The sequence below is a fragment of the Sphaeramia orbicularis genome, chromosome 8 (genome assembly GCF_902148855.1).
Source record: "Sphaeramia orbicularis chromosome 8, fSphaOr1.1, whole genome shotgun sequence".
NCBI lineage: Eukaryota > Metazoa > Chordata > Actinopteri > Kurtiformes > Apogonidae > Sphaeramia > Sphaeramia orbicularis.
Window position 1 is genome coordinate 11,499,140 of NC_043964.1, and position 12,826 is coordinate 11,511,965.

A 12,826-nucleotide genomic window follows, 5' to 3' on the forward strand; every position below is an offset into this window, starting at 1 on the left:
AGGATCTTAAACTGTAATGTCTGCAAAACATTATGTATTTATTTATTTATTTGTGTGTTTTTTGTACTCACAAAACTCGCCTGTTAAAACTTTATTTATCCAAATACTGCACTTTAAGTTTTTCCGGGAAATAATCTTTTAAAAAAAGAAACAAATCAAAAAATATCGCCTTGTTAACAGTATCGTGATACATCACAATATATCGTATCGTGATCCAAGTATTGTGATTTGGATCGTATCGCCAGATTCTTGCCAATACACACCCCACATACAAGACGGTGACTGCAAGGTCCACCTCTGCATGCACTGTAGTCGCTTTTCCAATGGACATATGCACAACTTTACCGATATTTACTAAATGTCGAAAAAAGAGAAGTGCGTAATCTCGGTTTTTCCATTAAATCACAAATGCGATGATTTGTTTATTTATTATCGTGAGATAACATGAGAACTCATTCCATAAACATGGCAACAAATGCAAATATCATGTTGATTTACACATACATTCATTATTATGATATATTACCCCTCTATCTCGTACTAAATTAAAAAATGATTTGTTTCCTGGTGTGTCCACACATACCGTGCCATATTTCTTTTAAAACACTTGTTCTTCGCTTGTTGTAACATCTGTCAACATTGTTTTTTTTCTTTTTTTTTAATTCACATGATTCTAGTTGCGCAAAAACATCTTTCCACTGCAGTTTCACACAGAATACCAATTGCACTAAACCCGAAAAACCACCTCTTGCCAGTGCAAAAAAACCAAGAGTTTTGGCGAAATTGTATTTCCATTAGGTACATTTTTATGCGCAAGTTATATTCGCGCAATTTGAGGGTCAATGGAAAAGCGACTAGTGAGTGTACCTGCTTTGTTAGGTACCATGAAGTAATGGTACTAATGTAAGGAATGATGTTCAAAGGGATAATGTGGATGTGGACAGGTGTCTGGATTAACACTTATGTTGGTCTAATGTTATAAAATTCATGATTCTTTAACATAGCATGTCTTTTCCTGTATTTTTTTATATATACTTATTGAATTTTTGCCACTTACAGGCAATGAACCAAATATGGTAACTTCATTGACTTGGATTTTCTACATGACGATATGTATTCTCTTCTGTTGTATATTTAGCAAAGATTATATCAAATGTTTTTTTATTTTATTTTTTATTTTTTTTGTTTGTTCGTTTTCGTGTGGAAACATTGTGTTAAATGTAAATAGGGTTAGGTGAAATAAGCCTTTACTTCAGCCTAAACCCTTTCAGTCACACTGCATATAGAACAATGGATATGTTGTTTTTGTTTGTTGTTTAAGGTAATTAACGACCGAATAAACTAAAACTACTACTACTACTATTACAATAAAAATGTTTGAAAAATTTCACAAAAGTACTTAAGTCTTGTTATGTCCTCTAATACCACACTAAGGAGTATTTCTATGAGTGCCCTCTAAAGGGTTAAAGTTGAGCTTCTGACCAAATTCCAGGATATTTGTGACTCTTTCAACATTGTTAACAGAGAAGACGAGATAATCATCGATTGAAAATGTGAAAAAATTAGTTTCAGTTAAAATGTAGTTTATGGTTTTCGGCATAACTTGTTAATCAGGAAAGTCAGAAGTCACTCCCCATTCTTTGCTGTTTATGTCATTGTGTTGAAGTATAGGGGAACAACTGCAGAAGTACATGGGACTCACTAAAAAACAGCAACATGTATGAGTCACAGTGTGTAATATTTGGATCACACTAACTCATAATTCTTACAAGCTAATGTTTTATGGCCAAAAACAACACACTATCAGGAAATATTCAACAGTTGTTCAGAGATCCAGAGGGGGAATATAATTTAAAAGGAAAATTCAACTGCCAAATAAATAGGGCGTGAACAACCAAGAGAGGTTTTTAAGTATCAGTCATTCTTAACTTTGGAACAGACTGAATGTGGAGTTAACCTCATAAGAACCGGCTATGGGTTTCACAGAGTTATACAAAAAAATAACAAAAACTGTCCACTGCAAAGGACATTCCATAAAAACAAAAAATAAAAATGCATCTGGAAAAAACTGCTGCATCATGATGTTTATAATATAGGCAAATATTTAATTTAAAAAAAGCCAAAACTTGTACTTTCCTGACATTTCCTGGGTCTCAGGACGTTAAAGCAACAACCAAACATAAACTATTTTCTAGTTACTATTTTTATTTGTTAATTTACTGAATATTATGTACACAGATTGTGTATATACACAGTATACATACCTGAGTATGTATATGTATATATGTATTTATATTTAAGTATATGTGGGTTTGTATGTGTATGTACTATTGTATACACTGTTGCCCATAAAGTTGGAATTTTTTTTTTTGTTAATATTTATTTTATTCAAGAAAGGAAAAACAATATATAACGCATTTTAGATACAATGTCTTGAATTGTTTTTCTTGGTTTAACCAACCAAATCCCCTCCCTCCCACCCTGCCCATGTACATACAAGCTAATACTAAACATGAAACAAAACAAAACAAAAAAACAACAACAAAAAAAAAAAAAAAAAAGGGGGGGGGGGCACACAATAATAGAAATCATAATATGGGTAAATTAAATAAAGGACACTTTCACATATTCTGTCTAGCTTACAGGGTATATGATGCTATGGGGGGTGTTGAGCCTATCAAAATCATAAATAACAAAATATTATAAATACAGTATTTTTACCTCTTTTCATGAAATGATTGTGACAATGTGATTTATTCTTGATAAATAAAGTGTAACTGGGACTCACTATGTAATGACTGTACCAGATCAAAGGTGATTACTGATGTGTATAAATAGGAATAAAAACAAGGAATATATCTGAAAACGAAATTATTCCAACTTTATGGGCAACATTGTTCAATGTATAGGTATGTATTTATTTGTACATATGCATATATGTATGTGTGGGTTTATATATGTATGTATATGGTGTTATATATCATATATTATGGAGAGTAATACCTACATATTTGTAAGGAATATGTTGCTTGAGGAGTAATTCATATATTTAATACATAAATTAATATTAGTAATTTGTATTATTTTGAACAGCATGGATAAAATTATATTCATTATATCTATAGAAACTAAGGAAAATTAATTTCCATAGAATATAAGTTTAAATCAATAAGAAAACAGGATAAATACTAATGATTAACTTACGGAGGAAGAGGTGGAAATAAATAAACTTCCTTCCACTCTTTACAAATATATAAATGAAAATATCATATAAATGACAGTTTCTTTTCCTCAGAACGTTGTTTTTTCTCTCTCTTCTATTTCAACTTGCTTGTAAGATTTCTTCTTCTTCTTTCCATGTTCAAAACAAATTTCAACTTCACTTTTTAACCCCCAAATGTGCACGTCCATGATGCACCACAGAACATTTATGACTCAGTATTTTAAAGGTTAGTCACGATAAGATAAACCCAGACTCACCCAGGGAGTCCCAGGGGTCTGTGCCCCCCACACGGGCAGCTGCCTGATGTGGACCACTATTCCAGCAATGGTTCCTAGGAGGCGGATCTGAGGGCACTGCAAAAACATCTACCAGGTCCATGAAGGCGGTCTGACCAAAGACAGAAGAACACAATCACCATCAGTATAAATCAATATCCTGCTTCAGCACTTCATAATATTTCTCCTAATCTAACATATCCACATGACAGCTGATGCAACTGTATTTATTTACATCAGTGATTTTGGCTTTGGTCAATAAATTCATGCTTTCAAAGACCCCCATGGAGATATTCCATACCCCAATAATTCATACCCCGCCTTTAGTCTCCATCTCACGTTTGCTCTCCTCAAGAGCCTTCTGCAGCATCGACTCGTCTCCTTGGCGACTGAGTTGCTCCTGTCAACAGATACAGACACATGGATGCCTGTGGGCACGACAGCTTTCGGCAAAATTCACATATTGTCAAATCATACTATATTTATGATTTAGTGACAGCGTACAAGCACAAAAGCCTGAGGAACGAATGACCAAGAGATAGATGTGAGAAATGGATGCAGACTAGAAATTTCTCCAAAAAGAGAAGAGAGAATTAAGGTCTTTATCAAAACAGCTCTTATGTGAAACAAAGAGGACATGATGTACAGTTGTGGGAAAAAAATGATCAGACCATCCTTTGTTTTCTTCAATTTCTTGTTCATTTTAACGCCTGGTACAATGAAAGGTACATTTGTTTGGACAAATATAATGATAACAACAAAAATAGCTCATAGTAGTTTAATTTCAGAGCTGATATTTATCCATTTTCCATGGTTTTCTTGATAACAACCAAAATCACTTCAGTTCTTACATCAATATCTATGGCACTGTACTGACAAAAACAGTGCTTTTAGGCATTCCATGCTTTCTTTTCTGTCTGTTTTAGTCACATGATACACACAGGAGTTGGTACTTGATTGCATAACCATTGTTTTTGATGTCGTTTGATGGTCTAATAATTTTTTCCGCGACTGCATAATGTTTTCCAGAGATAATAATAAAACACATAAGTACGTAACTCAAAAACACAAATAAAGCAGAAGACATGGAAAGAAATAATAGTGTCACACAGAGAGATTATCATCTAGAGCACAGGTGTCAAACATGTGGCCCGGGGGCCAAATCTGGCCCGCCAAAAATTCCATTCTGGCCCATAGGATGAAAGTGCAAAAATGAACCTAAACAGTCCAAGTTGTCCAAATCATTTTGGTTCAGGTTCCACATGCAGACCAATGTGATCTACAGTAAAAATAATAACACAATAACCCATAAATAATGACAACTACAAATTTTCTTTGTGAAAAATTATGTGGAAAAAATTTAAGTGAAAAAAATAACATTACACTGTGAAAATATTAACATTTACAAAACTATTCTTTCACAATAAAATGCAAATAAATACATAAATAAAAACAAAGATGAACTACCCGAAATGTGCAATTTTATCAATATTCTGCCTGTTACTAAATGTTTTGTAAATTTATGGATCCACTGTGATCTGTAGTTGTGTTAATAATAAAAGATGTAATACTGTAGAAATTGTTCAAATTTTAGTTCCAAAATCCAAAATTTTAACAATATTCTGCCTGTTACCAAATGTTTATGTAACACTGTGTGTAATGTACATGTATAAATAATAAGCTGAGGCACAATATTGTTAAAATTGCACTAATATTTTTTTCAAAATGAAAATTTCTGTTTTTTCAGGTTATTCACATCTTTTCTGTAAAATGTAAATATTTTCATAATTTAATTTTTTTTTTTTTTTTGTACTAAAACAAAAAGAAAAACTTGGATTTGTCATTATTTATAGGTTATTAAGTCATTATTTTACTAGTCTGGCCTACTTGAGGTCAAATTGGGCTAAATATGGCCCCTGAACCAAAATGAATTTGACATCCCTGATCTAGAGAATAAAATAAAAATACCAACACTCCAGACAATAATCTCGAAATATCAGTAATATTTTAAGAGGGAACCCACCAGGTTTAAAGCCCTTGATTGCATAATCATTGTTTTTGTTGACTTTTGATGGTCTAATAATTTTTTCCACGACTGTAGATGTGTATTAGCTGATAGTATTTTTTAGCACTTAATTCACAGGTGTCAAACATGTGGCCTGGGGGCCAAAACCGGGATGAATTTGCAAAGTGCAAGTTAGGCATCAAACTCAAAAATAATATCAAAATAAGCTATAAACAATGACAACTCCAAATTATTTTAGTGCAAAAAATAACGTTCAATTATGAAAATGTTTACATTTACAAAACTATCCAAACAAAAAGGATGTGAATAACCTGAAAAAAATGGAATTTGTCAAGAAAAAGAAGTGCAATTTTAACAACTTTCTGTCTGTTACTAAATATTTTGTGCAAATGTATTAATGATAAGTTGAGGCACAATACTGATAAAGCTGTACTTAAATTTCCTAACAAATTCTGTTTTTTTCAGGTTATTCACATCCTTTTGGTTTGGATAGTTTGTAAATGTAAATATGGGCATAACTGAATGTTATTTTTTGCACTAAAACAATTTCAAGTTGTCATTATTTATTGGTTATCATGCTATTATTTTACTGTTTCCGGCCCACTTCAGATTAAATTGGGCTGAATGTGGCCCCCGGAAGAAAATGAGTTTGACACCCCTGACTTAATTTATTTAAATAATTTGTAGCTTATGGAAGCATTAAAGCTGTTTTTTTTTTTTTTTTTTTTACCCATGCTAACATACAAAAAATCAAAGCATCGGGTCCAAAACACAAACGGATGCAGTCCTACCTGCTGGTGCTCCTCTTTGCTCAGACTCAAGGCTAACTCTAGCTGAGCCTCCTCATCCATACTCGTCGCGCCCAGTGCACGTTGAACTGGCTGTGAAGGGAATCACAATTAGTATTTGGTCAAAAAGGTGAAAAAACGTCTTGAGATTCTCCCAGTGCTTTGCATGCATGCGTAGACGGCAGAAGCCCCCCAAACAGTGTAAAGGTTTCAGTCCCTGTGCCCTTTCCTGACACCATACCAGACAGTGTTCGTGGTTAGTGGAACAGAAAGATGCAGCCTCCTTATATTAGTCTCAAATCCTTTCATAAAATGACATGTCCTTGTGCTGTTCAGAGGTGAAGAAAGCCACAGATGGAATCCCTTAAGGACAGAAAGTGAGTACATGCAGTTGTTTCTCAGTGGGACATAAAGTTAGCCATGAGGTCGGCTTTAATACAGAGGACTGGAGATGGAAGAAGGGTCCCCAGTGTATCAGTACCTTCTGGGTCTGCTCCTTGCTGAGACTCATAGCGATCTGGAGCTGGGTCTGTTCATCAATATCCACAGTAGGAGGTGGCTAAGGGTCAAGTAGGAAGGATTAGGAGGAAGACTAATGAAAGGGAAAGGTAAAAGCACGCTTCACTTCATCACCGATTCATCAGGAAACACAACGATTTCAGGTGATTTAACAGAATCACAGAGATCAAATGGAAGAGCGGATCTCAGTGTGATCATTAAAATCAGCCGTTTTAATTGGATGGCACATCAAAACAACACTACAATAAAGGATACCAGGGTGCTTGGTCTTTATTTTAAACAAAAATTTCAGACTTTTTCCAAAACTACAGTTTTTTTGCTTTGACTTTATGTATTTTTATGCTTGTCTGCCTGCTTTTTTGGTTAAGATTATACCTGTTGTGTGTAGTAGAAAAGTTCAATTTAATAAATGTGTGAATGAATGAATGAATGTATAATTCACAGTAAATTATGTTTAACTGACAGAAACATTTTCAAAACATATGAAAATCACAAAAGTGCACGAATATCACACAAACTAGAATCATTCCAATACCGACCAGTTAGTGAAATAATAACAAGGTTTTATGTTTCCTTTATGTATTTTTTTTATCTTACATGATTATGTGCCTTTGAACATACTCTAAAATTCAATTCTGGCTACATTCAGACAGCAGGTCTTAACGCACAATTCAGATTTTTTGATGAATCTGATTTTTTTGTGTGCTCGTTCATATTATACATTAACTTCTATCAGTTTTGAGTATGGATTGAATGCGACCCTGAAGTGACCCGCATTCGCAAAAGAGGTCCTGATGTAATACGTGACCATGCAGGCATGCACTGTGTTTACGAAAGTAACACTACTGGGACACAGAATTGTGACGTTTGTCGCATTTCAATGATGTAAGGGTCAGATAAATGCGACCAGGCCGTTCAGACTGAAGTCAACATTGCAAAATATCGGATACATATCGGATTTAGGACCACATACGAAAGTTCCCTGGGTCAGATTTTTAAAAATCATATTTGTGCTGTTCAAACTGTCTCTAACAGATCGGATAGAGGTAGGGCTGCCGCTACCAATTGTGGGCCCCGTGAAAGGTAAACGTTGTGGACCCTTTCATAAAATTCAGTATCTTGTCGATCTGTCGGACATAACGTCACTTACACTAGCGTGAAACGAAACTGAAACTTTACATGCTTTCAATGTCCGACTCCCGACTTCTGTGCCTCTATTATACAGCGGATCTTAAACTAAATGTTTACAACTTCTAACCTGTATCTACTGGACCCCCTCTACTGCTCTATGGGCCCCCCACAAATGCTGGGCCCCATGAATTTCTCATGTTTACCCCCCTTTATCGGTACCCCAGGATACAGGTCACACATAGGTAAAAAAAATCGATTTTTGGCCACATTTGCCTGCAGTCTGAATGTAGCCTATAGGGATGGGAATCGAGAACCGGTTCTTTTTGAGAACCGGATCCCAGTAGCTCGATTCCTTGGAATCGTTTGCCTGCCTGCTTAACGATTCTGCTTATCGATTCTGCCTTCGTTGCGCATGCGCGATGACGTCACGTGTAGGCTGCATTGTTTTGGTCAGAACGTAGCCAACATGGTGTTGAGGCAGAAACGGTCTAAACAAGACGACACCAGGTCCACTTGTAACACTGTCAAAGCTTCCATGTTTTCAAAAGGGTGGAATACCTCCAATATGCTCAAACATTTCATTTACAGGAATGTCATGTATTTGATACGCTACTTAGCAATGCTTGTGAATGTAGCGGCAGAGTGAACGCTGGGCCCAGTTCCGGTTCCGATGCAGGCAACAAATGTCGTACCCCCTCAAATACAAGTTTCCGAAGGTAAGGGAAAGGAAATGAGGTGCACAACAGCAGGAGGCGAGCCGAGTTGAACTGGTTCCACATAATGGACATGTGGCAATAGAGGAATTAGTAAAGCGTCTTTAGTTTCACTTTCACTGCACGTCGCCGCCGCCACCGCCACCATCCCACCGTCTTCTGTTATTATTATTTATACATACTGTATATGGTATATTTTCTGTGCAGAGATGGAAATATAAAAAACAGTTAATGCAAACACACCCATTTGTATTCTTTTATTCCCTCACTCAATGAGAATCAATAAAAGAATCGATAAGGAATCGGATTGATAAGCAAAATCGATAATGGAATCAGAATCGTTAAATTCTTATCGATTCCTATCCCTAGTAGCCTATGAGAAAAACTTTTTTTCCATACTTTATTAAGACTTTCACAAAAAATTTCAGACTTTTCACATTCTGGTAAATATGTTTAAAAATTCCCTTCTTTTTAAGACTTTCAAGACCTGCACAAGCACCCTGGATATTCCCATCGTAGGCAAAGCAGAAGTCACACAGGACGACAGCTGCCCTTGCCTTAGAGACAAGGGCCGCCCGGGTGCTTAGGAGTGGATCAATGCATGCATCCTGTCTGGCTTCTCACTCTTTCAGCAGCTTCCTCGGTCTTCAGCATCGCTCACACTGATTGGCCAAAGTGCCATTATTGACCACATCAGAGACAGAGTTGATGATATCACTTTCAGTTAAAGGTTCTGGGAAATGACGGCTTGGAGGAGACAGCCGGTAGAAGTGCTTAACCACAGAGGCAGATGGTGTCCAAGCGTGTGTGTGGGAGCCATTTAGTGTTTTACTACAGCATTACTACATAACATGTGAGCAGGAGGGCGACTAAAAAGGCCTCTTTCTGTCGGGGGCATTGGGCGGTAATGGTCGGACGATTTGATGAGAGAGTATGTGTGCGTTTTATCTGGGCTAGAGGTACCTTTTCACTTTCTTCTCGGCTCATAGCCAAGGCCAGCTGCAGCTGCAGCTCCTCTTCTCCGCTGGTCTGGGGCCGAGCTTGTTCCAGGTCTGGAGCGAGTCGAGGGGAGGAAGTGGAGGCTAAGAAGAACAGAAGAAGAAGAGGAAGAGGAGAAAGGATTGGGTGTTAAAGGAGGAAAGGAGGGCAGATGGATGTGGAGAGAAACATTGACAGATGGAAATATTGGGGGCAGGAGACAAAAACAAAGAAAGAAACACTTTGGGCTGATTTTTAAGGTCAGAAAAGAGCTGGCACTGCTTTTGCATGTTAATGTTTTTCCATTGCCTGTTGTTTAGGGCCTTTGCTGGCATCGCTTGCCACGGTCTGTCTAACTCTGCCTGCACTGAGAACAATGGTGTGCCTGTGTGGAGAGTTGGGGCAGTGGAGGGGGAGAGGAATGGACGGGTTGGAGAGGGGCCCACCTTATTACCCCGAACCCTCTGGGTGGGTTCCAAAATTCGGGAGCAGATTGGGAGGGGGGTGCTGGCAGGGTACCAGTCTGGGTGCCAGGCTGTGGGTCACGGGGCTAAAAGAGGGCAGCAGGCCACACGTTGGCAAAGTCGGGTTTCAGAAATCAATCACTTCCACTGTGCTGCCCCTCAATATCCCCTGTCTGCGCTGGAATGCTTGCTGGCAATTAGCTACTGCCAACCTCATGACCCCCACCCACACTAAGCACAGCATTTTTTTGTTCAACACTCCATCCATGCGCCGGTGTCTCAAAATCTTCAAAAGCCTACCACTATGCGCCTGTTTTTTTTTCCGTTTTATCATCCAGAGCAGAGTGAGAGACGGTGCTATTGTGCAGCGTTTAATTCATGCATTTAAATGAACACACATCCTGAATATTTACACACCTGAAGCACTAATGTCTAAATCAGGGGTGTCAAACTCATTTCAGTTCAGAGGCCACATACAGATTAATATGATCTAAAGTGGGCCAGACCAGAAAAATGATGTAAGTAATAGGATAAGAACCTATAAATAATGTCAACTCCAAAGTTTTCTCTATGTTTTTGAGTGAAAAAAGTCAAATTCCATTATGAAAATGTTTAAACCTACGAATTGTACTTGAACATAACATGAACAAATATGAACAACCTGAAAATTCTTAAGAAAAAAAGTGCAATGTTAACAATATTACGCCTAAGTTGATCATTTATACATGTGCATCACAACTTAAAGATTTAGTAACAGGCAGAATGTTGTTAAAATTCCACATATTTCTCTTAAGACATTTCAGACTGTTCATATTTAGTTTAGTTTAGGTTAGTTTATTTCAGACAGACATAATACAAAACATGAAACAAAAATAAAATAAAAATAATAATAAATAATACACAAATTTAAAAAAAATCAAACAATTGAAAAATAATGATAATAATGATAAACAATACACAAAAAAAATCTAATAATAGAAAAAAAAGAACAACTGTTGTGCCTGAAAGGATGTTCAGGATATTCATATATTTTGTAAAAGGCTAGACTGCAAATGTAACTCTTTTTACTAAGTTTACTTTTTCATACTAAAACAAAGAGGAAAATTTGCAGTTTTCATTATTTATAGGTTATTATGATAATATTTTACTAGTCTGATCCACTTTAGATTGAACTGACCTAAAATGATTCTAACATCCTTGATTGTTAATATCTTCAGTGTAATTTTTGTATTTAACAAATTCATCCTAGGGGCCAGATTGGACCCTTTGGCGGGCCGGTTTTGGCCCCTGGGCCACATGTTTGACACCTGTGCTCTAAATGAAATAGCTTTTGTCATTTGAGCCTTTTTGGAAACTCCTACCCAGATAAAGACCAAGTGTTTTTAAATTACAAACAACTATTGCACTAAAAACTGAAACGGTTATCTAACATGATGAATGCCAGGTCTGTAAAAGTAATATTTTATAGTTTTATCTTATGGAGTTATTTTTCTTTGCGAACCATGCTCCTTTTGTGGCGTCGCTAAACCACAGACAGAGCTTGAAGGTGGGAACTGACCACATGTTTGCACTGGCAGATGTTCAGGCCAACCGAAAAAGTATGAAAGGAACGTTTATCGAGCAAAAAAAAAAAAAAAGTATCAGGGGAAGAAGGACTTTTTGAAGGATAAGTGCTGATAAAACAGCCTGATAGCATCTGCGGGCATGTCTGTTTACACCACGGAAAAGGCCGCAGACATCAAAGATCAACAAATAGTCTGGTGTCTTTATTGCCACAGCTCTGCTACTGACTAACGCCTGGGAGTAAACACCATAGGCCACACAGACCACACATCTGTTAAACATTACGGTACATGTGGCACATTGACAAACTGACATGTATGCTTTTGACTTTGTTTACTGTTTGATATAAAGATGCTTTAACCCCAACACGCTTCAACTATATAATCTAAGACTGTTAACGTCCAAACACAGCATCCAGTTGTGGTTTCACATTAGTTTGAGACAAGCACAAACAGGGCCTCCACTCTTTTGTAAATCCAGTTTAGCTGACATGACCATAAACAGGAGAATGAAAGGAATGCAGATGTCCTACTATCAGAGCAGAGCAAAACTGAAACACTATCTATGAAAGCAGCAAAGGATAATTTTTCTCATTACCTAGAATGTTAGAGTGGGAATTTAGTTTTACTCCGTGGTAAACTAAGGAGGGGATTATACTTTGTAATGCAGAAACAGGGCAGGAAGTAGAAATATTTAACTGGAAAAACACCTGTATCTCTGTCACAAATGGAAACTGAAGGGCAGGGGTGTCAAACTCATTTTAGTTCAGGGGGCCACATTCAGCCCGATTTGATCTCCAGTGGGCAAAACCAGTAAAATAATAACAGTAAAAAAAGTAAAATTCTATTATGATCAGGTTTACATCTACAAAGCTTCCTTACAAATCTGAATAACATGAACAACTTGAATTGTCTTAAGAAAAACAATTCCATTTTTAACAATATTATGCCTCGGTTTATCAATTTATCATTTACACATGTGCGTTACAATCGCACAAAACATTTAGTAACAGGCAGAATATTGATAAAATTACACTTACTTTTCTTAACGCATTTCCATTGTTCATATTTGTTCAGGTTATTCACACTTTTTGTAAATTTATAGTTTGGTAATGTAAACATTGTCATGTAATTTTACTTTTTTACA

General features: G+C 36.6%; 1 protein-coding gene across 3 annotated transcripts in view; it reads right to left on the reverse strand.

The window, feature by feature from the left end:
* The window catches only part of epn3a (epsin 3a), a 38,954-nt gene that overhangs the window by 12,353 nt on the left and 13,775 nt on the right, over positions 1–12,826 (reverse strand). For 2 of the 3 annotated variants that reach the window (XM_030140606.1, XM_030140607.1), the window contains exons 3-7: positions 9,639–9,757; positions 6,794–6,871; positions 6,316–6,405; positions 3,815–3,898; positions 3,481–3,610 (exon numbers count right to left, since the gene is read on the reverse strand). In XM_030140606.1, coding sequence (XP_029996466.1) covers positions 3,481–3,610; positions 3,815–3,898; positions 6,316–6,405; positions 6,794–6,871; positions 9,639–9,757 — 501 coding nt within the window. The remainder of the gene's footprint in view (positions 1–3,480; positions 3,611–3,814; positions 3,899–6,315; positions 6,406–6,793; positions 6,872–9,638; positions 9,758–12,826) is intronic. The other variant, XM_030140608.1, reaches the window with a different exon arrangement.